The sequence below is a fragment of the Drosophila tropicalis genome, unplaced genomic scaffold, assembly GCF_018151085.1.
Source record: "Drosophila tropicalis isolate 14030-0801.00 unplaced genomic scaffold, ASM1815108v1 contig_443, whole genome shotgun sequence".
Lineage (NCBI taxonomy): Eukaryota > Metazoa > Arthropoda > Insecta > Diptera > Drosophilidae > Drosophila > Drosophila tropicalis.
In genome coordinates this window covers 777,304-803,300 of record NW_027172907.1, presented here as the reverse complement: position 1 = coordinate 803,300, position 25,997 = coordinate 777,304, and the positions used below count along the sequence as shown (strand labels likewise).

At 37.4% G+C, this 25,997-nt stretch overlaps 1 protein-coding gene and 1 long non-coding RNA gene across 5 annotated transcripts in view; one reads left to right on the top strand and one right to left on the bottom strand.

Moving 5' to 3' along the window:
* The window catches only part of Dbx, a 50,589-nt gene that overhangs the window by 22,415 nt on the left and 2,177 nt on the right, over window positions 1-25,997 (top strand). Inside the window, exons 1-5 of one of the 4 annotated variants that reach the window (XM_068286263.1) lie at window positions 10,145-10,796; window positions 14,562-15,401; window positions 15,572-15,676; window positions 15,756-15,859; window positions 17,139-17,178. In XM_068286263.1, coding sequence (XP_068142364.1) covers window positions 10,229-10,796; window positions 14,562-15,401; window positions 15,572-15,676; window positions 15,756-15,859; window positions 17,139-17,159 — 1,638 coding nt within the window. In that variant the 5' untranslated portion in view covers window positions 10,145-10,228 and the 3' untranslated portion in view covers window positions 17,160-17,178. Of the gene's footprint in view, window positions 1-6,208; window positions 6,670-10,144; window positions 10,797-14,561; window positions 15,402-15,571; window positions 15,677-15,755; window positions 15,860-17,138; window positions 17,179-25,997 lie in introns of those variants that run through there. The other 3 variants (XM_068286260.1, XM_068286259.1, XM_068286262.1) reach the window with 3 other exon arrangements.
* On the bottom strand, window positions 19,420-20,046 carry LOC137574311 (uncharacterized). The gene is made up of 2 exons (XR_011031973.1): window positions 19,766-20,046; window positions 19,420-19,705 (listed from the first exon to the last, which is right to left on the bottom strand). It is a non-coding gene; the product is annotated as an uncharacterized lncRNA (long non-coding RNA).

Here is a 25,997-nt window from a genome sequence, read left to right as displayed (position 1 = left end):
ACACATTCGCAAAGTCACACACAATCAATTGCCTCTTACATATATGCATCGATCAATTTCCACTTTCAATTACTTACTTGCGTTTAATACAGTGATTAACTTACACATGGCAACTAATTAATTATGTATTTGCAATGTAAAAACAGTTGGCAGAATTTTCATTCATTATTATTTGAGTGGAATGTGTGTTATTTTATGGCTTTTTTCCTTCAGGAAAATGATGTAGTTTTTCCCCGTAACTGTTCGGTGATCTGCACGCATGAAGCTTCGCTTTGAACTGCTTTTATTTTCACGAGAAGATGCCTTGAGTTTGCTCAATTTCAGATTTCTTTTCTGCAAGAATTCTTTTCAAGTGAATAATGCAGGAGCGGAGTACGGTTAAGATGTGAAAATTATCAAACTGGAACCAAATTTTAAGACCTAGGTTCAAGTAAAGGAGGGCAAAGTTAAATATATTCTGAATATAGGATTCCACTTGAATTTCTTTATAAAAATATTTCATTTTTATAATTTGTTATCACAGTTTTACATCTGGCTATAAATGGGCGCCTTATACCCTTAGATGCGTTTTCGAGTGTAGGCACATTTAATAAGCTTTAATTGAACTGTGCAGCTGACCTATAGGCATGCGTATATATACTAAACTATACGAATTTATATATGTATATATATATATATATATATTTATTTAGGTATATAGATATTTGTGGTGCGTTTTGCTTGAACGAGAGAAGTGAAATGTTAGGTTAGGTCAAATAGTTCTCAAGCTCAGAATGTTCTCTTTTATGTATGTATATGTTTATCTACATCAATGTACATACATACATACATACATTATCAATTATGAACTCAAACACAAGGCAAAGCCATAAAACAAATATGAAAATAAAAAAAAACAAAATATCATTTGATTGAAATTTAATTATTTTGCTAATTAGATGAACTTCAACCCTTTTTTTCTTGTTTTGTTTCTTTTTTTTGCTTCCCTTGGAAACTGTCAATCAAAGTGATGTTGAATAAACAAACAAAATTTACAAACAACATAATATTTTGCATAAATGCAAATAATAACTGGCATTCTATGTATGTGTGACTGTTTGTCTAGGCCAACCACAAAAAAAAAAAGGAAGAAATTAATTTAAATTAAATTGTGCAATCAAAAATTGTGATGGCTAGCTACAAAAAAAAAACAGGCAAATGCGTTTTGCATCAAGTTTGGCTATTAGCAGTAGGAGAATTTTTGCAGAGCCATGCAAACGATAGCACGAATCGTTTTTCCTAGTCAGAAACAGATGCCAAATGTCCATCAGGAATGCAGCCATTGGGTTTTCAGGTGGGAGTAGGAGCAACCACAACAACAAAGTCGACGGAAACACATAAGCGAGAGGGTTCTACCCTTTACTTGGTCGTCGAATGATATTCTAACTGAACTTCGAACTCTAAACGTGATGTGATGGAAAACTTGGAAAGAAAAAAATGTAAATCAACAAATAACGCAAACGTCTCTTCGAAAGCAAATTATCCAATATTCAGGTTAGGGTATGTTAAAGGAAAATGTTTTTGCTTACCAGGATTAATTAAAAATGGAAAGCCTTTAGCCTTCGGCTTTCACTCAAAATTCTGGCAGACAAGTTAATTGAACTGGTTACGTTTTGGTATTTTTTTTTTTTTTTTTTTTGGTTTTGTTTATTAATTTTAGTTTGACGTTTTTTTTCTTCTTTTTTTTATTGTCCTGGTGCATTTTAAACAAAAATTTGAAATAATTTTCATTTTCATATCATAAATAATCATATTTCGCTTAAGCACGTGACCAAAACGAATTTTATATTCATTCTCATTTCCCCAAGCATTAAGTTAATCGCATTTATTTGCCTCATCCATGCTCTATAAATATATATCTATAGTGATCTGATCCTTTGTCCATATGTGACACAATTCCGTAAATAGTTGGTGTGTCCCCGGTTGACTCCCGGTAGCCACCCTTTCGCCTTGTTATTCGCTAATTTGGCTCAGCAGCCAGCGTAACGAAATTGTTGGGCATAATTGGGGGGGAGGAGAGGACACCCTTATATGTATGTATGTATATGGTCGGGGTCGATGATGGTCGTCGCTGTTACCGTTACCGTCACCGACACCGTCGTCGTTGGTGGTGGTGGTGGTGGCAAATGAGTAACCTTTTGCATACACTTCAGCACAATCTGTTGCCTAACTAGGCGTTACATTGATGCTACTTTATTTTTCTCTTTTATTTTTTTTGCTGAGGTTGTGGGAGGGTATACATACGTATGAAGTGAAGGGGGAAGTGCGTCAGCTGGCAAAAAGTCGAATAAAGTTGAATAACTTGTAACTGACTAAGTGATTTCAATTACAGATAGAGAGAGTGATCAATTTGTAAGAGAGAGAGAGCCACAGTGATTACTTCTACTTTGTGCGTGACTTTAATTAATAACTGAATGTGGCGCAAAGAAGGGGAAAATATGTATATTTGAAATGTTCAACTGACACATTGACACATGCTGACAAAGGTTGAAAGCTATTAAATGATCAAATTTTCACTCATTCATTCAAATTCAAATGAACATATTGTAAGAGATTGATTTTCTTTTGGATTATGTATAAGAACTAAGTTTCCTTATGAGATTTCCCAACAGTTGTTTAGGACAGACAAAGCGCAGTGATTAAGGAATTAGCCCACAAATTGTTTAAACAAAATATTAGTCAAGTTGTTTCTAATGTAATGGCTTGATCGACACTTTTCAATTAATTCAGAACAATTTAGTTCAATGATTTATATAAAATTTCCTTTATTTGATTGTCAGATGATAAAAGGAATTTCTATTTTCAAGTTCTCCGTTTTGCCAGTCCATAAATTACAATAATTTTTGACTAATTACTCCCGAACTGGGTGTGTTGTTGTTTTCTTGTGCTACATAAATTCTCAACTTACTTACGCCTGGCTAGAGATCACTTCATAATGCTGATGGTATGCCCACAAAGCGTCACATAACTCAGCGAAACAGAAAGGACATAAAAATTAATTAAAGTCGAGTCCTTGCCATTGCCATTGCTATTGCTATTGCCTCAAGTCAAGTAGTGTGTGGCAATGTCTTCCTTTTTTGGCTTTGCATCTACCCGAATTGTTCACACGTTGAGATTGCCTGGGTTCCTGCTTGTCTCTCCTTGCTTCGAGTAGGCAACATCTTGTGTTGTGTGCCAGTTATACGCCTTGAAGGCTGCTACAGCCACAATCGTCGTCATCATCATCATCATCATCGTCGTACTGGCAGGCAGACGGTTTTTGATCCTGTTTCCTTCTTTCCCTTTCTATCTCTCTCTATGGGTTCTTGCCGCAGCGTCAAGTGATGAGCCTTTTTTTGCGCTGTTTTGTTTAAAAGGTAAGCAACCCTCTGACTTTGCCTCATCCTTGTTCTTGTTCTCGTCTCTTTTTGCTCGCTGTTGTTATTGTTTCGAGCTGTCAAATTTCATTGTATTTGCCTCCCTCCATCCTTGCTTACCTCTCCTGCCTTCTGCAACAATTTCGTGTAATTTTATTAATCACAACAACACATTCATCTGCCGCCGCTTCGACCCTTCTTCATCCCTTTCCCAAATTATCTTTGTAGGTCCTGTCATTTAGTTTTGACTAATTATACAATTTGTATGCAATAAAAAGAATATTAATTGCCATTACAACAATTTTTGTTGCCCCATATGCAGCAGTATTTGTACTAAAGTATGTAAAAAGTTTCTGTCTGTGTTTTCATTAAAGCTTTTATCATTTTTTTGTTTATTTTTTTGCCTATTTGCAAAAAGAACACAGCATAACAACAAAAATTCACAGAATGCCCAATGGTCAGTGATAGAGTAGGAGAGAGAGAGAGAGAGTTGTGAGGAGGCTGGCAAAATTTTCCAGTTGGCTTATTCGACGCCCTCATGCGTATCCATATCCCTTCTATATATATACATATTCAAACGTGAAAAATCAGCAGCATAAAAAATACAAAAAAAATAAATAAAAATAATAAACGGTTTCTGGTGATGCGTCAAAAGCGTTCAGCAGTTGATAAAGGCCAAGTTAAAATTGTATTTGAAATACAATTTCCATCTCTCATGCTTTGGGCTTCCCAGGATATATAAAAAAGAGTCATATTAGTTTTTCTATACATTTGAAAAGAAATTTTCTTAGAAGTTTTTGCAGACATTAATTTTGCCAGCTTCCATTGTAGATTATTTGGTTACTCACTAGACAACCTTAGAATAAACTCTGAATAATTTTTTCCAGCTTAAGTAAGGTAGTCTAACTTTGGGGGTTCTTTGCAGGTTTTCTGTTCATATACGATCTATCATGTGCTTCTAGATATTACGAGGTTAAGGTTAATCCAGAGGTCCTATCGATTGGAACACACTGTTTCATTTCGCTAAAGTAATTGAAATAGTTGGTGCGATTCATGCTTTCATTATTAATTTATTCATCTCTCCACTTAACAACTCAACTTAACACTACTTAAAACCACACATCAACAAATTACAAAAAAAAAAAATGGAGAGTAAAATAACAACAAAAAAACAAACAATGAACCGCAAACCGCAAGCCACAGAGCAAAGCCCATTAAATATGTGCAAATTTCATAAATTAACCAATAAAGTCGGCAATTATTTCAACACAAGCCTCTTGTTTATTATCCCATTTGACATATTTTACACATTTAACACATTTACCGCATGCATTCCATTTTAAAACGAAACGAGCTCAACCCGAAACAGAATTCGAGTAGAAACAAATAATAAAAACAATATTCATATACAATATATACATACATACATTTATATACGTGTACATATATGTGTGTATATATGTATAAAGTTCTGTGCATAAAATGAAATAAAAATGATTTTCATAAACTTTTCATGAACTCGCACAAAAAACAAAATGGAAAACTTTCAAAGGAAACAAAACAAAAATACAAAAAAAAAAAATTGAAGGCAAAGAAATGGTAAAAAAAAATATAAACCAGTCAATTGCACAAAAGCAACGACTACAAAATACCCTATTACAAGTGGGGGCAAAGCATCCAAAGAAGTTACTGTTTTTTTTTTTTTTCGAGGAAACTTAGTCCTTAAGGATTACATGCATCCTACTAGTTATAGGGTATATGGAGCAGAGCTGAGCGGAAAAACTTGCAGAAAACTTTTGATGGCAAGAAGGCAACTAAAAATCGCTTCATTCTAATTACTTCCGTCGTGGAGTCGCGGCGCTAAGGATTTCCGACTTGGACATAGCGTCTTAGTTGGACTCCAAGTCCGAGTCCAAGTCAAACAGGGAGATGGCGAAGAGGAGGTGGGTTAGTGGCCGCGTTAACGTTGGCTTCATCGTTATCGTCATCGCATAAAACAATCGTTTTGTAATAAAGATGAAAATTTTATTAAAAGATGTCGGAAACAGATGTCGCCTAGCCACGCCGCCGAAACGAGAACGAACTCTCCACCCCAGGAATGAGCTGTTGGGCCTGGCCCGGCCTCTTCTGTCGTGTCCTGTTCTGGCCTCAGCTACAGCTTCAGCTTTGGCTTGTTCTGGCAGCAAAAGCCAAAACCCAAGCATTCGCACACACTCACACCCGCACCCACCCATACCCGGAGACCCACACACACTTTATAATCTTTTATCGCATTTTTTCTACTCGGTTGACACAAAGAGCGTATTTATGCGACTGTTAACGTTATGAAAAGCCCATAATTTGCCAGGGTATCCCCCTCCATGGCGGACAGTTCCCATTCGTATATAATAAAAATAATAAACGTTGTTCTGAAAATCGATAGCAAACAGAATTCACATTCATATTATGGGCGGTGGGTGGTGCTTGGGCAGGGAAGCACAGGATGGAGGGAGTGGCAGCAGGAGCAGCAGCAGTAGCAGTAGCAGCTGATATCGACAGTTAACTTGGTGCTTCGTGCCATGGAATGCCTCGATGTATTTCTTTTTTATTTTTGCTTCTCTTTTTTTCTATATCATCTCAAATCGCTCTCCATCGAGTGTCGTGTATAAATGTTTGCGCTTTATTATATTGCCCAACCACGCCCCCCAACCTCATTGATGGTGTGTGTGTGTGCATGTGTGTGTGTGTGTGGGAGTTACCCCACCTCTCTTGGCCTCTTCACCGTGCAGCATCTTGTGACATTTTACCTTCCTTTCTTTTTTTTTTTTTGGCAGCCGATACAGACGATACACGATAATGATATCCATATAATGATGCGGCTGTCAATGGCATTCGATTCCATTTCGAACGATGCCATGAAGTTGTTTATTTGCTTTGGGTACCTCCCCCCGCCTTCTCGCCACATGGAGTGTGTGGCATGTGTGGCAACAAAAAAATCAGTGAATTTTGACAAGAAGAAAAACCATTTTTGGCAGGAATTCTTTGAGTGCCAAGATGACTCACCTGCTGCTGGCAAAGGAAAGGAAAGTAACACTACCTACACAAAAATATATCAAAGGAAAGTTTGATCAGTAAATAAGATACTATTACATATGATTTAAACATTCATTTTTCCAGGCTTACACTGTAAGTGGCATATCAGAACTTTTAAAGAGATTTATTTGGAATTTTGTTGGATGCATTTTATAATATTGACATTATATAATACGGCTACTGAGTTGAAATCATTGAGAAGGTAAGTTATCCTTGTCAATGGGTAAGAGGGTCTGAAAGTTCGATTTGTTTGAGAATATTTTCTTGGTTATGCCTTGGACCAAGTTGTTCTATGTTCTGCAAAGCCAAACTCTTTTATTTACGTTGAGTTTGATGTGAAAGTTTTGAAAGCAATGATTGAATAAGAGAGGAAACTAAAACCAGGAAAACATTAGCTATGGCCAGTTTTATTAGTTCAACTTGTTAGGTTAATATTCGATTAAACCATTCGGATATATGTATATTTTCTGGGAAATAAATCAAGGTTTTTGCCCCTTACTCCAAATAAATTCCAAGTATTAGGTAAGGAAAATTGACACGAATTAAAATAGAAAATTGAAAATAACTGTATGTATAAAAATATCTTTGTTATAATACTTATTTCCATACTATTTCAGTAACAGAAATATTTTGACCTCAAACATTAAATACCTTTTCATTAAAACGTTTTCGCCCAAGCCTTTCTTAATGGAGGGTTTTTTAAAAACTTTGTATTTTAGTCTTTATTGAACTAATTGAAATACAATAACACAATAACAAGTATTTAGCATATTCATTATAATGCCAGAACAAATCCCAGAGAAAAGCCGTACGATTAAACCAAATGAATGTATGCTGAAGATCATTTACATATTTCCAATTCAACAAATTCAAATAAAATATGAGAAATACTTATGTATTGTATATGGCATACACATACATATATAGAAAGGCAAAACAAAAACAATTAAAACTTTGTCCTTAACACCACCCACAGTCCCCTGACATTCGTCGAGATCCACTTCTATGGGTTGTAGTGACAAAAGCCAGTTGTGACCCCTTTCATTTGTCAAAAAGCATCATGACAATGGCAGAGCCAGAGAGCTGCACAGTCAACCCACTTATCAAATAATTGTCCTCATATTATAGCCAAGTACAAAGAGTGGAAAACTCCACACACACACACACAGAGACAGATAGAAAGATTCGCTTAGAGATTCGCATAGATGATTTCTGGCAACGAACCAAATATACAACCAAAAAAGAAAAAAAGAGGAAATTGAAAATAATCTGCTTAAGCTCTAGCCAAAAGTAAAGTCATGCCAAAACCACCCACATAGTCGGTGCCAAATAAAAATGTAAGAGCTACTACTACACACACACGCAAAGAGAGAGAAAGAGACAGAGAGAAAGCGAGAGAGACACAAGGACATTCGGGGAGAAATCCTTTGCATAAATGATGATGGCATAGCATGATGAGAACTTTTAATCATTATTATCACATATTTATACGCTTATATGAGCATGTTTTATGTACTCGCCGAAGAAGAAGCTGACGACGAGGACGACGACGTCGCACGGGTGCTCGGAGCAAGGAGGATACGCTTGTTGAGTAATCCTTTGAGGCGTGCTTTCATATGAAAGCAAAGCAAAAAGCCACAAATGGCAGCGCCACCAACAGCAAAAAAACAATGAGCTGAATCAGCAGCAGCGGCAGCGGCTGCTTTGTGCTTGGCCTTATTCTTCTCATTGTTGTGGTACTCCAGTCCACTCCATGCCACTCCTTGCCGCTACATCCTGGAGATTACTCTGATGGGTTTCCAATTCGAAACCAAGCCACGCCCCTTTGCCAGTTGGGCAACCACTTGCACTTTTCCAAGCCAAAAAGCCACATCATGCCACACACAGGGGTTGCTTCTCACTGGCTTGCCAGAGCTCTTACTCGCTCTCTCTCACTCAGTTCAATGCTCTCTCTGTCTCGTTTTCTCCCTTTCTGTGTCAGTGTTTGTGTGTGGCTCTATCTCTCTTTCCCCGTATGCGACTCGCATTTTCTGTCCCACTCGCTCTCTCTCTCTTGTCTCTCACTCGTGCTTGCACTCTAACTATGTGAGAGTCATAGGCCTTGTGTATACAATGGAGCAAGTCCAAAGGACATACCTCTCATCTATTGCCAACTTTCTAAGCTTACATAACTGAAAAGTGGATGAAACGAAAGGAAGCAGGGGTGTGGAGAAGAACGTTCCTCCATTTACTTTTCGGTCTTAAGTAAATAAGTCATCATTGTCGATTGTCGTCATCAAGCCAAACGACGAGGACAACTAATTTGCGGTCATAATAAAAGTTAATCTACTGACTCTTGGCGCTTTCCTTTCGTTTTTTTCCCTTTTTCATTGCTTTTATTGTTGTTGTTTTTGTTTGTTGTTGGCATCCTGCAACAAATTGCGTGGACACTTGTTTGATGGGTAGGGGTCGGATACGTTAGGTGGGTGGCAACTTAAATTCCTTTACTAAGTCTACACTAAATGAGCAGTATGACGGAAAATCAAATAGAGTTTTCCATTACCACTTGTGGAGAAGTCCTTTATAAAGGTTTCTCTATGCGAACACTAGAGTTGACATAGCAGAGAAACTTACAAAACTAATCAACACATTGAAATTTTTTGAAAACGATTTATTTGAATGGTTACACACTTATCTATTTGATATTATAAGTTTGAAATTGTTCTAAAACCCTACGCAATGTAAAATACATTATAATTATATAAATAAATAAAAATAAATTATATACATAAATTAAATGTAAGGATATTCTTTAATCCAAATCTATGATTCTAAAGGCCTAAAACTTTTCAGTTAATTTCGAAAAGGTTATGCAATTGCAATATTCGAAATACTTCTTTAAAATTATCTCAAACTTATTTTATATTTTATTATAAACATCAATATGAAATGAACTAGTTTCCAATTTGAAAAATAAATCATCGTCTTTTCTAAACTGTTTTTAATAAACGTTATTAATTAATATAGCTGAATCTTATTCGGTTGATGAACTGGGTAGATAATAAAAATCTGAACTTAGGCACTTGATTGCCAAAGGATTATACCTGTTCCACTGTATGTCAAATAGCTCGAGCAGCTCATGGCATATTTCGTGGCAGAGCAATAACAGGAGGAGCAACAAATCTAATAAGAGTCCAAGGAACAACACGAAACTCAACTCGAAGCTCTACTGCTCCTGCTCTTGCTTGTGCCCCTTCTCGTAGTCCTTTCGGAGTTCAAGGCAGCAGCAACAAAACAAGAAAATTAAATTTTTATTGTTTTCACACAAATAAAATCAAATAAAAAGCGTACAACAATAACAGGCCAGGCAAGGGCTCCACGGGGCACACACACACACAAGCAGATAGTGTGTGTTGAGAGTACATAAGGAGGACTCTGAGTGAGGCATCACGTGCCTCATGTAGTTAAACGAGCAACGACGACGACGACTGGGCAGGAGAATTAGACCAACCACCGCCGAGCAACCCCTAAAAGCATGAACAATGTGCGCTGCAGCAGGACGCAGGATCCGCAATATGAATTGAAGCTGCAACTGATTGTGGAATTCTGGTTCAGTTCGATTCCAGCACTCGACGCGAACGCGACGCGCCACACATTGCCACTTGAAAATAAAGAATACCAAAAAACTGAAACTGAAACACATTCCACATTAGATCATACATATAAATATACATCTACATATATATTGAGGATTGAGAGTCTGTTGTCTTTTTTTTGGCGTAATGTCAACGGCTTTCCTCGTGGACAGTCTACTCCATGCCCAGCAGACCTACACGGAAAGTCAGCTAAAGTCAAGTATTAGTGAAATGCTCCTATCGCGACGTGCTGCCGCGGCTGCTGCTGCCGCCGCTGCTGCTGCTGCTGAATCGGAATCATCCGATCCGGTTAACGCGACCGAGGAACGTTCCGAACACTGTGGCAATTGCTCCAAACGTGGTGGCTACAATAAGTGTGATAAGTGTCGTGAGAATCGTTCTGAAAGTGTTGACAGTATTGAGGAAATGGATGACGATGATGACTCTTCGGCGGATGAAATTGTCGCCGACATTGGCAGTGTGGAGGAGGAGCCCCACATTATGGATGATGAGGAAATGGATGATGAACTTGTTGATCCATCCGATGACAATGAGTCGGCAATTAAATTGCCCAAAGTGGAGCCCAAGGAGAACAACAATACCACAGGCGTTGGCGCAACCACCATACTAAAGGATAACAATAGCAAGCCCATACTAAAGTTTAGCGTTTCGGCTATTCTCGGTGATACCAGGGAGGGAGTGCGTGTTCGAAATGGTAAGAACCATGAACTCAAGAAGCCTTAACTTCAAACTGGACTATTCATATATACATATATATGAATCTATAATACGATATTGAGCAAGTGAAAAAAAAAACAACTACATTTAGTTTTTTTGTTACAAATTTTGTTTTTGTGATCAAGTGTTTGAAAACTTTTTTCCCTGCTCATATGAGTGATATCTCTCGGAATAAAAATCAGGATTCTTCATATAATAGGATAATGGCTTGAATGAAAAGAATATGTGAAGTATTTACCAATGACTTTTGCAATTTAAGAATTCATAATAATTTTAACAACTAACAGTTTTAAACAAATGATCTATTATGGGGATCGGTAAGCAATAAAAGATTTAAGTTAAATAAGATCCAGATGACATCTAATCTTATAATTTTAGACACCTTATTAAGCCAAGCTTTGAGTTGATTTATAGTTGGTTCGATTACGAAAAGTTTTATAAATACTAGATGATTATTTTAACATTTATTATAGGCAGTTAATGATTTTCATTAACTAAAATCAATTGACTTAGAGTAAATTTCTTAATTTTGGTTATATGCAAAATATTGCTTATTATTTATTTAAATGGATGACTTAGGGTTTTTGGTGTAAGAAACTTTAAACTATTTTTCTAACCAGATCAAAAGTTTATTTCAAGAACAATTATAGAAGGTATTTTAAGAATTCTATTGTTTCTTTTAAACGTAATGAAAGCACATTCAGATATCAACTATAAACCACAAGATGCCCCTAATGTGTATTTCATACTTCTGAACAACAATTGTTAGAAACTTTTCATTTTATTGAGCTTAGGTAACTAAAAAAGCTATAAATAGTAAACTAATTCGAATGAAAGCATATTCTTTGTGAGAGACATTTCAAGCTGATCCTTACCCTAATTGAAATATGGCTAATTAGCAATCAATTGCTGAATCAACTGAACTGAACTGTGCACCTTTTTATTGTCCTCTTTTTTTTTTTTTTTTGATAGAGCTACTTATTTGCTTTGGTTCTTTTGGCAAAATGCAATAAACTCGGCTCGGCAATCAATTTACCGTACCTAATGCTAAACATAAACAAAAAACAATGAAAGCAGGGCACAAAACAATTGCAATATGAAAAGCCAAAAGAATAACAATTTTTGTCCAATTGAAATTCAGTAAAAGTTTCTTCTTGTAAACAAAGCAAAGGAAAAAAGGGTCGCAATACTTTTTTTACGCCGCAGTTTCATTATTATCTATCTTCCTGGTCCCGATATAAGCCCTCGAGCCCTGGTTTTCAGGCAGGCTGTAAAAACACAACCAGACCTAATCATGTTTAAATTATTGAGGCTCAGAGCCCAAGAGATAGAAGCCGTTGCCAGAGCCGCATAAACCAGTTCCGGGTTGATCAGACTGAGATGGAACGAGCTAGAGAGTGGGACGGAGTGAGATCCTCTTCCTGAACTGCGCGTGCTGCCCTGTCGGCCGTCGTATGAGGGGTTGGCTTAGACTCACCATAGAACACAAAAAGTAGGCGTAACGAATTTGCTATCAGTCAATGTAACTGCAGTAACTTTGCTTCCCAATCCTCTTTTTTTAGCATGTGAATGGAAATGGGCGAAAATATATAGGGCTTTGTGTGTTCGCTGATATTTGTGGGGATTGTGGGATTTTAATTGTCAAACGATTATTGTTAGTGCGTTTTTTATTAATGAGTGGGCTGGCCTATGTTGCATTGGCTGAAAGAACTTTCCGTTTCGTTCGTTTTTTTTGCACTAGATTTATACGAAATTTGTTGGCACTTTTTTTATGACCTTCTTTTTGGGTTAAAATGTATATAATTCTGCACCTTTTAATGACAAAAGCGTGGCAAAACAAAAAAGTGGGATATTATGTTAGACATGAATTGAATAGCTACATTTCCGATCACGTTATTGGGCATCAAAATTATGTGGGAAACAAATTCAATTTTCATTTGTTTGTTTGTTTAATTATTATTATTATTATGTAACATTATGCGCAAACTTGGCTGACAATTAAAAGGAAGCAGCAAGATCTAAAGATAGTCTTTCTTTTTTAACGTCATACTTGCCGTTTTCGAACAAAGGTCGTGTGAAATAAAGTTGGTAGAACAATATTTTAAACTTTATCCGACACTCATTAGTCACTGTATATAACTAATGACTTGAAGACTATAAGACTTTTAAAGTAACTCTATTGATTCTAAGGTAAACGGAATCGTCTTCCTTTTGTTTTAAAACTGGATACTGAACCAATAAAACCAAGTTAAACGGGGTAATACATATATAGAAAGAAATAGATTTTCTTGCCAACTAATTGGTTACTAATCGGATACAATAATCAAAATCCACTAAAAACAAACACGCACATCGTCTTATTCAATTATTCGCTCACAGACATATGCAAAAAGGCAATTTTCTTTTTGTTGGTGTTGCCGCAAATTAACTTTTTGTTGATATGTGCCCATAAAGCAGAAGAGAAAAACTTTTCGACATTTTCCTTTTTTGGTGGGCGGAAGGGGCGTGGGGGTCTTCGAACGAGCTGCGAGCAGCGAACACAGATGCAAAAGTCACAAAACCGCTGGAAAAACAAACAAATGTCTGAACAATTATAACTTAATTTGTGCGCTCATTAGGGACACATGTGTGTGTGTCACACACACACACACACACACACACACACACATACACTCATATCTATGGTAAATTGGAGCCTGTCGACAAAAACTTTGCCCACAAGATTGCGAGAGGCATCAAATTAAACACACAAAATGCAAAACTAAAGAGGCGTTAATACGTTAATTGTTTCATTTCTCTCTCTAATCGAATTAAAATCATATCCTGCAGCTAAAACGGAGCGGTGGCATGAGATGAAGGGAAGCAGAGGCTTTGAGGGTTTGGGGTGCCGCCAATACTGGCTTTTGTTGGGGGTGTTTAATTAGAAAATGAAATGCAGCCCATAATCAACCAACCAACCAATTCGCCCAAAAATTCACCCAACCCCCCATCTCTTCTTGCCCCACCCTCTACTTACTTAGTAACAAAGGCGGAAAACTTTTTGTTTGCTTTTCACATGAAGGCGATGATGGCGTTGGCGGCGTTGTTGGCGGCGTCTGGCCGCCTGTCAAGGTGCGAGTGTGTGTAAGTAATATATATATATATGTGTGTGTGTGTGTGCGTGTGTTGGAGAAGTTTTCCAATCCTCTGGCAAGCTCTAAATTGGAGCTGGGGGGCCGTTTAATTATGCCAACTTCACACTGACACTTCAAAGCAGAAATTCTTCTGTATGTGTATGTGTGTGTGTGTGAGTGGATATGAAGGGAATGCTATGAAATATCAGTGGGTTGGGGAAAGGACTTGCGGAGGGCAAGGCGAGTGTCTGAAAGATGGTAAAGACAACGCCAAGTTGAAATTTACATAAAGCTGTTTACCTTCTGGTGACTTCTGGTAAAGAACAAAAGGGGATGATGGCACTTTAAGATAAGATTTAAGATCACTTTTCATTGGGAAAGTGAAGTGAAAGTGAAGCAATTTAAAATGGTCTATTATATGTAAAAGAGCAGAAGTTAAGCCAGCTTGGGTCTAGGTTCAGCAGTTCAGTAACAAAAATTTATTTAATTACAATTAAATTAAGCAAAAACAGAAACTTCTTTTGATTACAATGAAAGAAAGAAAAGTTTACAAAAAACTATTTAAAAATACTTTTCAAAATTTAAGCGAAAAAGCAATTAAATCTTTTCAATTTGTTATTCTCTTGCAGAATTTATGCAACCGCAGCATATTTGGCCTTATCTACAACAAAACTTTATGCAACAGCACACACATCAATATCATCAACACCATCAGCAGCAGCAGCAGCAGCAGCAGCATCATCATCATCATGCACAGCAGCAACAGCAACAACAGTCGGGACATCAGCAACAGCAGCAGCAACAACAACACCATCAACAGTTAACAGTGCCAACACATCCGACTCTAGGACATCCACATGGGCCCCATCCCCATGGCCATCCACATGCCCATCCACATCATCCGCATTCACATCCGCATCATCACCATCATCATCATCACCATCCACATGCACACTTTCCGCATCCCGCATTTCTAACGCACCAGCAACAGTCGCATCAGCAGCAGCAACAGCAGCAGCAACCGCATGGCAATAGTTGTCAACCGCAAACCACAGTTACGACGGCCGCATCCTCGTCGTCGTCACCTGGCAGCACAATTAGTGATAGCGACAACAATCACAATAACAACAACAACAACAACGGTAGCATTGGCAGCAACAACTCTGGCCAGGATGGGCGACCGCATGAAATTGGCAATGGAGACATCGAGGACAACAACAATCGAAGATTAACGCAAGAAAAGCAACAGCAACAACAACAACAACAATTGGTGGCTGGAGTTGGTCATCCCAATACCAATCCAAATTCGAATCCGAATCCCACACCACCACCACCACCTCCACCGCCACCAGTTCATCCGGTTATTGCAAAACCGATGCCCAGTCGCCCAACACCCTTCCTACCGCATACTCTCAATCATCCGCATTTGCATTCGTTGCTGGCACACTGCCGCAATCCCTACATGAGTGGTAAGAGACACACATCTTCTCGTAATTGCTCCCCAATTCTAATCCACACATTGTGACATCCCCCACACCCATATACCCCCATATTCTGACCACTTTGTCCCTCCTGCTGGGATGCACATTAACAAGTATTTTGCCTCTAAATGCATCCATTCTACAATTTCCAATTGCAGTGGGCGCCCAAGTGTTTCCCCTGCCACCCGGTCAGGGCTTCCCCTGGGCGCATTCAACGCGTGGCAAGCCTCGTCGGGGCATGATGCGACGTGCCGTCTTCTCAGGTTAGTAGCATGAGAAGAAGGTGTGCTGCCATCACGTGGCCAGTGACATGATTATAATTATTTTCCCCCCATCCCATAGATTCGCAGCGCAAAGGATTGGAGAAACGTTTCCAGCAACAGAAATACATTAGTAAGCCGGATCGCAAAAAATTAGCCGAGAGATTGGGCTTAAAAGATTCTCAGGTGAGTTTCCGGAAATTAATTTTACCTTATCTTCCTTTCACACTCCCTTTCCGTAATTTAGATCTCAATTTGTCGCCTATGAGCTGTTCAAGATCCTATTTCCAATTATTTCTGAACTTACAGGGAAAGACTAAGAGAAATATTTGCTTTTTCTTTTTAAAACAAAAACTATCTTATTATTGTACTAGAGATTTTGAAATAGGATCAGATCTGAAAAATTTCGAAAAAGTTGCTTAGATATAACCAAAGTTATTCCCGAATGAGGTTATGACAATATAGATGACTTTAGAGTTATTTAAATACTCTGGATCCAAATCAAATTTTTTTTCAAATTGACATCAATTAAATAAACTGCAAACCCATTTAGAAATTAGCAAGAAAGTCATTTTTAATTTGGTCAAGTAAAGTTGCTATAATTAGCATTAAAAGCTAATTTAAAATTCTAATTAACATAACTCTCACTGCTCTGTTGTAAAAGTTTTTGGCTAGTTGCATAAACTATGCGAAATTTTGCCAATTTCCAGTTTGGCAATAAACATAATAAGGCTAAATGAATCAATAGAATGAACCTCTAACAATTTTAAATATTAACCTTATACACAGAAAATCTCTGAAAGTGGAAACTTTTCAAATCGGCTTCAATAATAATAATAATAATAATCAGAAGAAGAAGGGGCAAACAAAAGGCTATGGCGACGGTGAATCCATAAAACATAAAAACATAAAATGAAATCAAATAAAATAAAAGTAAAGTCAAACAATGGGAATATAAAACTCCGCCCTTACCGGCCAAAAAGGAACAAAAAAAAATAAAACAAAATAAAAAGCTCTCAGCAGCAATGGCTGCTGTGCGCACACCAAAATGGAAGCCACACACACACACCAGAGAATCAGAGCCAGGAGTAGGAGAAGATGAAAGAGATGGGGAGGGAAGTCAGTTGGCTGGGTAGACTAAAATGTTTTCTTCAAAATGCGCAGTCGCTTGTCTTCCGATGTATATACAGATATATATATGTATATATATAGCCACATATACATACATATATGTATTATATATTGAAGTTGATGCTGCTTTTCTTCCGTCTGAGGTGGAAATATAATGAAATTATAACGAGCTATAAGAAATTCATTTCAATTCGTATCCAGAGACGGAGGCAGAGGGACAAAGAGTTGAGTTGAGGCTTTTTTTTCTTCTTTTGGATCGTTGGATTGTTGGACTTCAGGGCCTCTCTCCAGGGTCATGGAATAATTAAATTAATTTTTGTAAAATTACATAAAGGAACAACACGAGAAAGCGTAGAAGAGCTGCAGGGAGACAGAAAGAGAGAGTGTGTGAGCGAGAGGGAGAGAGCGAGAAATGCAGAGGTAAGGAAATTTGCGTGGCAAATTCGTCCTTGTCAAAATGTAATCGATCACAACTCAATCACTGGCCGAAGTTGTCACCACCAAAACACAAAAAAAATTCCCATTCATTCACGAACAAAATTCACACATTCATCCGACGGCTGTTGCGGCTGATGATAATGATGATGCTGACAATGTCATGCCAAATTAGTGCAGCATCGATTTGTGTTCTTTCTTTTTTTTTTTGAGTTTGGCAACTCGACTGCACATAATTCATAAAAATTTCATAATTACGCAATAAGCGTGTCCAGTTGCAGTTGTCAGCTGGACTACTACTGGGATTCAGACATGAATTCATCAACTTATTGCATATGTCACGCCCCTTTTTTTTATCAGTCCATGTGCCAGAAGGCGATCGATCACTTTCACCTTAATGATCTTATAATGCATGGGAGATTTAACCATCTGTTTTTATCTATAATTTGCTATATCTGACAAATTGTAATAAAATTCAACTTAAGGCTTGATGCTTAAATATCAAACTATGTAGAAGATCTTAGACAGGTCCTGCCACACATATGTATGATCTGCATAATGACCTGTAGATAGTGGCCACAAAGTAAGTCTTGTCTAGTACTGTTAATTACTCAAAACATCAGTTAGATGATGTAGTAAGATCCTGGCTTAGCCAACGAGTTGTGGCTACTTAAAGCCATATTAGAAGATAATATAAATATTTTTAATCCTTCCAAATGTTTCCAAACACACGATCAAAAGAAATTTGCTGAAAATATGCCGTTTATAGAAAGTCTCAATGGTCTAAAGCATTAACAGTAAACATTTTAGCCAATTTAAGTTAAGCAATTCAATCTCCAAGATGAATAAATATAATTCTGGGGTCAAAAGTTTATAAAAAAAAATTCTTCATTTCAAACTGAGTGCCAAGAACTTTAGTTTATGATTTTACTATTATTTTACGATTATTATTCAACCATAAATCTCCAGTCTTTCAAAGGGCAGTATACAAAGGGATGACTGGGGAAGAAAAATCAAAAGCATTTATCAAATGCACTTTGTCAAATGGGGAAAATGAAAAAATGTCAAGGCAGAAAAACAAAGACTGGGGCTCTTTGTCGAGGCAGAAATACACATATACAAAAACAATAAAGAAAAAAAAAAAAAAAAATGGAGAGAAAAAGAGAAAGAGACACAGAGAAAAGGAAAAACCTTTAAAAAATGTGCAAAAATGTCAGAAAAATTCGCAGTCAAATCACAGCGTGTGGTCAGTCCAGTCGCCGTCGCCCAGTGGATGTAGATGTGGATGAGGACGAGGACAAAGGACAAAGTGTTGACCAGCCGGCGGCAATGGCGACACGAAGCTAAAAGCTCCATTAACGACTGCTGGGCCAAGATTGGGCAGGCAATGGGGAGAGTTAGAGTTGAAGCTGGTGTTGGAGGGTGATGAACGAGTGCGGATATTCACACTCGAGTGACACAGGTTGAGTGTGTATGTCTATGTGGCTGTGTGTCTGTGTGCGAGACTTTGTACGTGTGGGTTTGAGTGGATTGCATTGCGCCTAGTTGTATGCAATATGATTTAAGAGCTTCGTCCTTGGTTGTGTTGCACTTTTTTGCGGCCATCCGTTGTTCATTTGCTGCAATGCCCTACCTCCCGCCCCTGCCAGGGCTCTCTTGCTTGCTTTTGTTTGGCCATAAATATCCACAATGCAATGGCCCCTAGGATGCCGCTAGTCTGCCTGCAATGGACCACCAGCACCCTGTATGTGGTCTGGGGGGGTCTATTGCTGGGTCGCGTGCCTTGCGGTTGACAAAACGTTGCATTGATGGCCGTCGGACTGGCTCAGGTGATTCATCATTTCAAGTGTTGTTCATTGCAACGTTTATTGCGATTTTTACAAACGCACTCGAAAAATTGAAGGCTCAAACCGCGAACGCGTTTATTGCAGCTACAGCGATTTATGGGTCGCTACTTCTTTTTTTTGCGTGTCAATAGAACTTTAGACTGGTAAAATCTTATGGATTGGGTTAATGATAGTGAAAGAAGAGGGGAGCCCACGTTAATTATTCGATTTGATGATCCTCTTTAAGCAGATGCCACTGCTTGAAGAACATATGTATATGCGACGGATTAAGCCAGTCCGAGGGACCTAGCAAGCAAAAAACTTAAATATTAGTAAAAAGCATAACACATAATGTTTTATATAAAAGTGTTTTTTTTTTTAAAGATGTATTTCCTCAGCGACAAAGAACATCTTTTGAAATCCGTCTACATTAAGCATAATAATATAAAAACTTAGTATATTTAGTATATCAGAAGCAGATCTACACGCAGATCTACCCGCACATCTATAATTATTGTCCTCCATCCCTATTGTAGATTACTTCAGTTAATAATGTTGCTAGTTTAGAAAAGCCACCAAGCGTTTGATTGCATCCTCGTCCAATTCAGAGTCCTCAGCAATCCAAGTGTATAAGAAATATCTGTAATATGTGTTGGTGTTATATTCCTATAGTCCTCAAATATGTGAAATGTTTGTTTACCCATCGTTTATTACATCCAAGCATACGCCTCGACATCAGTTGCCCTGATCCTTGGTTATGCCCAGTGAAGAACATAATTTTTCCAATGAAAATCGATCAAAAACGATTCGCAAAGAAAGGGTTTTTTTTAAATTTTTTTTTTTTTTTTATTTTTTTTTTTTTTTTGTAATTTTGAAACATAGTTCATGTTCCTTAGCCTGTATTTTTGTTACTGATTTCAAAACGTAATATCTCAATGTTCATATTTAAAAATGACATAAAACACTATGATATTTGATAAAATGAATTTCAACCCGATTTTTGTAAAATGTATGAAGTATCGGACAAAGTAAAAGATTACTGAGTTTAAAGGTTTTTGAGTCTTTTCTAAATTTTTTTAACTAAAATTCCCGGGACCCGTAGCATTTGCTACTCCAGCTATATGGCTTATCCCACACTGCTTCTCTTTCTAATTAGCTTATTTTTCTTTCCAATTAGTTTTATATGCTGTGCTTACACACACGCAGATAAAAAAAAAAAACAAAACAAACTTAGCGGATTTTCTCCAATTAGTTTCTCGCTCTCTTTCTCGCTTCCACTCAATTAGAGCCAAGCTGGGCACGGCGCTCCGTCGACAATGACAATTTTAACTGTAAATTAATATGCATTTCTTTCCTTACCTTTTCCAATCCCATGGAATCATTTCAATCTGCCACATACATCTTCTTTTTGTGTTACTACGGCATTTTATCACTTCATACGCACTCAAACAGAAAATCAAAACAAAACCAAAAGCTAATAAAAGGTTAATATCTGATCGCTTTAACTATGTATGTCTCTCACACACAATTGCAGCCTATGCTGCGACGCCGCGGCACTTTTCTTTGCTTTTTTCCGAAAGTAATATTTCGCATCTATTGAAATTACCAATTTTAATGCCAATACCACTATTTATATACATATATATCATTGCATTAACTTTACACTGACTATAAATAAAAAACCAGAGGGCCGGGGCTAACTTCGACCGCGTCAAAGTTTGTATACCCTTGCAACTTTTTTGGTAACTCTTTCCTTACCTATTAGCCATCAATGTGGAAGAACGTTTTATCTAAAAAGGCTTATGTTTGCGAAAGAATGTCCTACAATCATACGAAAAAAAAGGAAGATATTGATCAAAGTCACTGTTTTCCACCAATCGTTCATAAGGGAGCTATATGATATAGTCACCCGATCTTGATCAAATTTGGCACAGTAGTTTATAGGTGTAATAAACTCTCTAATATTAAGTTTCACCTTAAAAGCACAGAAAAAACGAAGTTATTGAGAAAAGTCACTGTTCGTGACTTTGGGGTTTGTATGGGAGCTATATGATATAGTGGTCCGATCCGGCTGAATCCGAGATATACAACGCCTGCAGTATATACAAGCAAGCCTACGTGCAAAATTTCAGCTCTGTAGCTCTTACGGTCTAGGAGGAGTTTGCGTTGATTCAGACGGACGGAACTCGTCTCTAAACTCGTCTTGTCGTGCTGATCAAAAATATATATACTTTGTATGGCCGGAGATGCTTCGTTCTATGCGTTGCACACTTCTGACCAAAATTAATATACCCTTTTTGCAAGGGTATAAAAAAGTATTTAATTGCGAAAAGAAAAATAACTCACGCCCGCCAACCGACAACCGATATGTTGTTTACTTTCTGTTTGCGGACTTATGTTCGTTAGCCAACACCAAAGAAATACTACATTATCTTGGTATATTATTGAATTGATTTGAAATCGATATTTAAATTCAAATGATGTTTTCCCTAACATTTATTAAGTTAAATATTAAATTATATTTTATTATTATATAGACAAATCTCAATCGCAGGAACTGTAGATCAGGAAGTTTAATGGCTAAGGTTTAATAGTTTATCCAGGTATACTAAGTATATATGTATAGAAAATGCTTTATGCTTCGTTTTTATCTGAAATTTATATCTACACCACTTTAAGAGAGGGCATTTGGCACCTAAGAAAGTGCTCTTTGAGCTATGAATTCTAATACTTATTTATACTACACCCTATAATCGCTATAGCTTTGCCATTCCCCTGCTCTTTTATTTCATTTATCCTTAACCCACAGTCGTTGTACCATACCAATATTGAACTGCAACTGACAGTTACCAGCCTCATAATCCTGCCGCTATAAATTTAATTGCCATTAATGACACTTCAAATGCCAAACCACCCAATTGGCGGTCCTAGATTGAACCCCGTTCCCACTTTCTCAGTTTCCCAGGCGGAAATGAAAACATCTTGAGGCTAAAAAATCAGTTTGCTGGTTATTTTTGGGTATTTGTATAAACTGATTTGCATTTTTAAATCAATACATAAAAGCAAAGTTCAAGGAATCGCGAGACAGGACGCAATCCTGCTGACTGTTGGGCCCTGAAGAGCAACCCCTGCATGTGGCACACACACACATACGCACACACACCCACACGTGTCTGGCTGGGATTTACGTGGTGTATTCGAGAGATTTCCCCCGGCAGCAAACTTTTTAAGTGTCATGTCCAAAACAAATTCGTCTGTTTTTGATTTGTCGAAAAACAAAAAAAAAAAAAAAAAACCGGGGGAGCAACAGCCTCACGAAGGAGAGAAGGAAAATCCAGTCATGGCTTTTGGCAATCGACTGTGGAATCTCTCTCTCCGTCTCTCTCTCAATCTCTTCTCCACCCTTGCGTTTGCCTCACGGTACTTTTGGCATTTTCACGTTATAAATATTTTTATTTTCATTTTCGTCTGACTTGTCTTTTGTATTGGTTGCTGGTTCGGGTCAGGGGGATTTCTGCAGACCTTTGCGGCATTCTCTGTTTGGTTTTTTTCTTTCTTTTTTTTCCATTTGCTTGTCATTTCGATTTTTTTGTGCAAACAAACGAGTGGTTCGAATTGCTTTAAATCAAATTCCATGATAAATAATCTTTGTGTATCTGAAATTAAGGGAGTTCCCAGTGTCTCTCGATATTAAACAAACTTTCCAGCGTTGGCCTTTTATTGACCTTTTCCATGTGTCTTGTTAGCCACTCTTATCAGCTTAGCAAGAGGTCTGCAAATGATTGAGTAGTTTCAGTAAATTACCAACAAATTGTGTTGTTATCTAACCATTTCGATTTCAAGATTTAAAGTCATCATAAGCTCATCAAAACTGAACCAGTTGAATGAAGAATGATCGGAGGATTCGAGGGGATGGTCAGGCGGTCCGGATCCTCTTTCTGCCCGTTAATCGATCATGTATCGTTATTATACCATCCCTAATGCAAAAAGCTTTATCATTTTATATTCTATCCCATTTTGATTTTGTTTTGTTACGCATTTTTCGATTAACAAATCTGGAACTGGGTTTTATTTCCCAGATCCGTCCGTTAAATCAGGTCTACATAATATATAAAACTTTCATACAATTCGAATGAATTATATTATCTATACGTATAAGATTGAAAGAGCATACAGTAAGGGACTCAGATTGAAAACTTTTTAATCTAACTCTGATTTCATTTTGAAGAAAGGACTATTTATTATTCACCAAGATTCAAAGATACGACAGCTTTATACCCAAATAGTCGTTCAATTGTGGTAAAAATCTTTATTACTTAAGCTCTAGGTCGCGTGCCTCTATACATATGCTACAACTTGCTCAAATCGAATCAAAAAACACTTAACTATGCGAGAAATGAAACAGAAATTGTCATAAGTCGGATTTCATTTCAATTTATTTTGCTGTTCTCTTTCCCTCCACAGCACACAAACCAGGGAAACGATTGAGAAACATTTAAAAACCATCATTTGCAGCTTTGGTTACAAAATAAATTTTTGACAAATTGCTAAATAAATGCTCCCATTCTACCACTCTCGTTCCCATTCCAACTCCAACCCACTTCCAAACCAAACAAAAAAACTCCGAGCACCCTTAAGTATTTTGCAAACATTCGAGGAAATTTGTACTATGTATTTTGCCTTCACTAAAACAATAACCACAATCAAGAATAAATGGACCATGGCCAGTTGGTAACCCAAAACGCACTGCCAACTGCTGTTGGAATGACTTTGGCAAATAGTAGCAGACTATTTAATACGCTATTACAGAGCATATCGAATGACATTCGCAAGCACAAAATGGGTTGACAGCAATGGGCCTTCATTTTGCCATTCCTCCAGCCTTTGGCCTCCAGCTTCCAGCCGCCATCCACTGCCACCGTCAGGCTCATTAGTTAACATATGTTGCCACACTCAGACTTCCGAATAGGAATCTGAACCCAAATATCTGAACTGATTCCCACTGCCCCCTTGCCGCCCCGAATCGCCCGCCTCACATGCCGAACAACAGCTTGTGCTCATTGCCCAAAGTCAATTTTCGGCAAAAACCAAAAGCCAAAGAAAATATGAAAAGGGAGCGAAGCCAGCAAAGCAATTTGTAGCCAACTGACTGAGTGCCAATCCCTGACTTCTAGAGACTCGCCTCTATGTGCGGACTCTCTTCTCGGGTGGTTTATAAAAACTTCAAACAAATTCTATGCGCGTTATGCTGGCAGCGTGTCAGAAAAATATGTTACTTATCGTTTTCCTTTTTCCCTTTCTTTTTTTTTTTTTTTTTTGTTATTTTCGAGGGGGTCTCAATCCCATCCAATGGGGGATGCTATAATGTGTCAGAGTCTTTAACAAAGTGGCTCTGGTTACTATTAGATTATAAATGGCAAGAAAACTATTCAACAGGAAAATAACTTAATTGTTTCTAATGTGGAACAGGAGGGAGAAGGACAGCAGTGCGATTCATATGAATAACTTATAGGAATCGTAACATCAAGAGATCCATTTGACCATCAACTGTTCCTTGAACAGAGATCAACCAAACAATGGCTAATAACTATATTGATCTGGCCAATAACCAATCATTAGCGAATTATATAAGGTCAACTACTCAAGTATATTACGTCAAACCCATTTATACAAGATCCCCTAAAGGTCAACTTGTTTAGTACGCAATCGACGACTTTTTCATTGACTAGGCAAACTAATTTAAAGCTCCCGATTCCATACACACACATATGTCGATAATTATATATCGGAATCTATAATCAATCTATAAAATTACAACAGAAATACTTAAGAAATTTCCATTTGAGCCACGTTTAGAAGAGGTACAAAACGGAAATGGGAAACAGTTTCAAAAAAACAATAAAACTTTGAACCAAAATGCATAAATCAGATAATTCGTATTCGAATTACTAGAATTTTCGATAATTATGCATAATTAAAATGAAACAATATTTATGTGTAATCTCATTCTCAACGTTTTGTGTGGACATATTACCATAAATTGGCCCACAATAATTGCATTTTAGTTTTGCCTCATTGTATTATTTAGTGCATAATACACAATGGAAAATATATGTTAAACAGCGAGTAATATTTGTTAAACAAGCTGCAAATAACAAAAACAACTAAAAAAAAAAAACTATACTAAACGCTTTTCACCGTCATGTTTAACGGTTCATTAAGTTTAGCTAATAGTTGACTAAGTTTATTTGCATGGTGTAATTTGACATTGCACCTACACACACACACACACACACACACACACACATACATACATATAAGTTAGTACTACTACTATATGGTAGTTGACCTAATGACAATAATTACATACATCTTCTAACGGTTGATACACTATTCACTCTCTCTATCTCTCTCTTTCTCTGGGGTCACCTTCTAGCTAAATATCATAATTTCAAGCTCATTAAACTTGGATGCTGTTAAGAAGGAAATAGAAATTTTCTCGTATAATCAAAAGAAAGGAAAACGAATACCATTTCTCTCAGTTTTCCCAGTTGCCTTCTCGCATACTAAATTGCACGCTTTATAATTAATTTCCATCAAAAACAGACGACGACGACAACGACTAAGACTACTTGGAGAGCGGTATTTTGGTCTGGTCTGGCCTGGTCTGCTCTGGTCTGCTCTACTCTGGTCTGGTGTGGTCTTCTCCGTCTTCATTCTCCTCGTGCCTTTTGCCTACACTATGAGGGTTGGACCCATAATCATTAATCTTATCGCCGCCTGAGCTTATTATTTCAATTGCTTAACTCAAAAAAAAAAAAAAAAAAGGGGGCAAACTTTGGCTTGGTTTTGGTTGGGTTTTAGATGTTAGCGAGAAAAAAATTCAATGACCGGAAGTAAGTAAAACAGCAAACCCAAAAAGTTGGCACGTG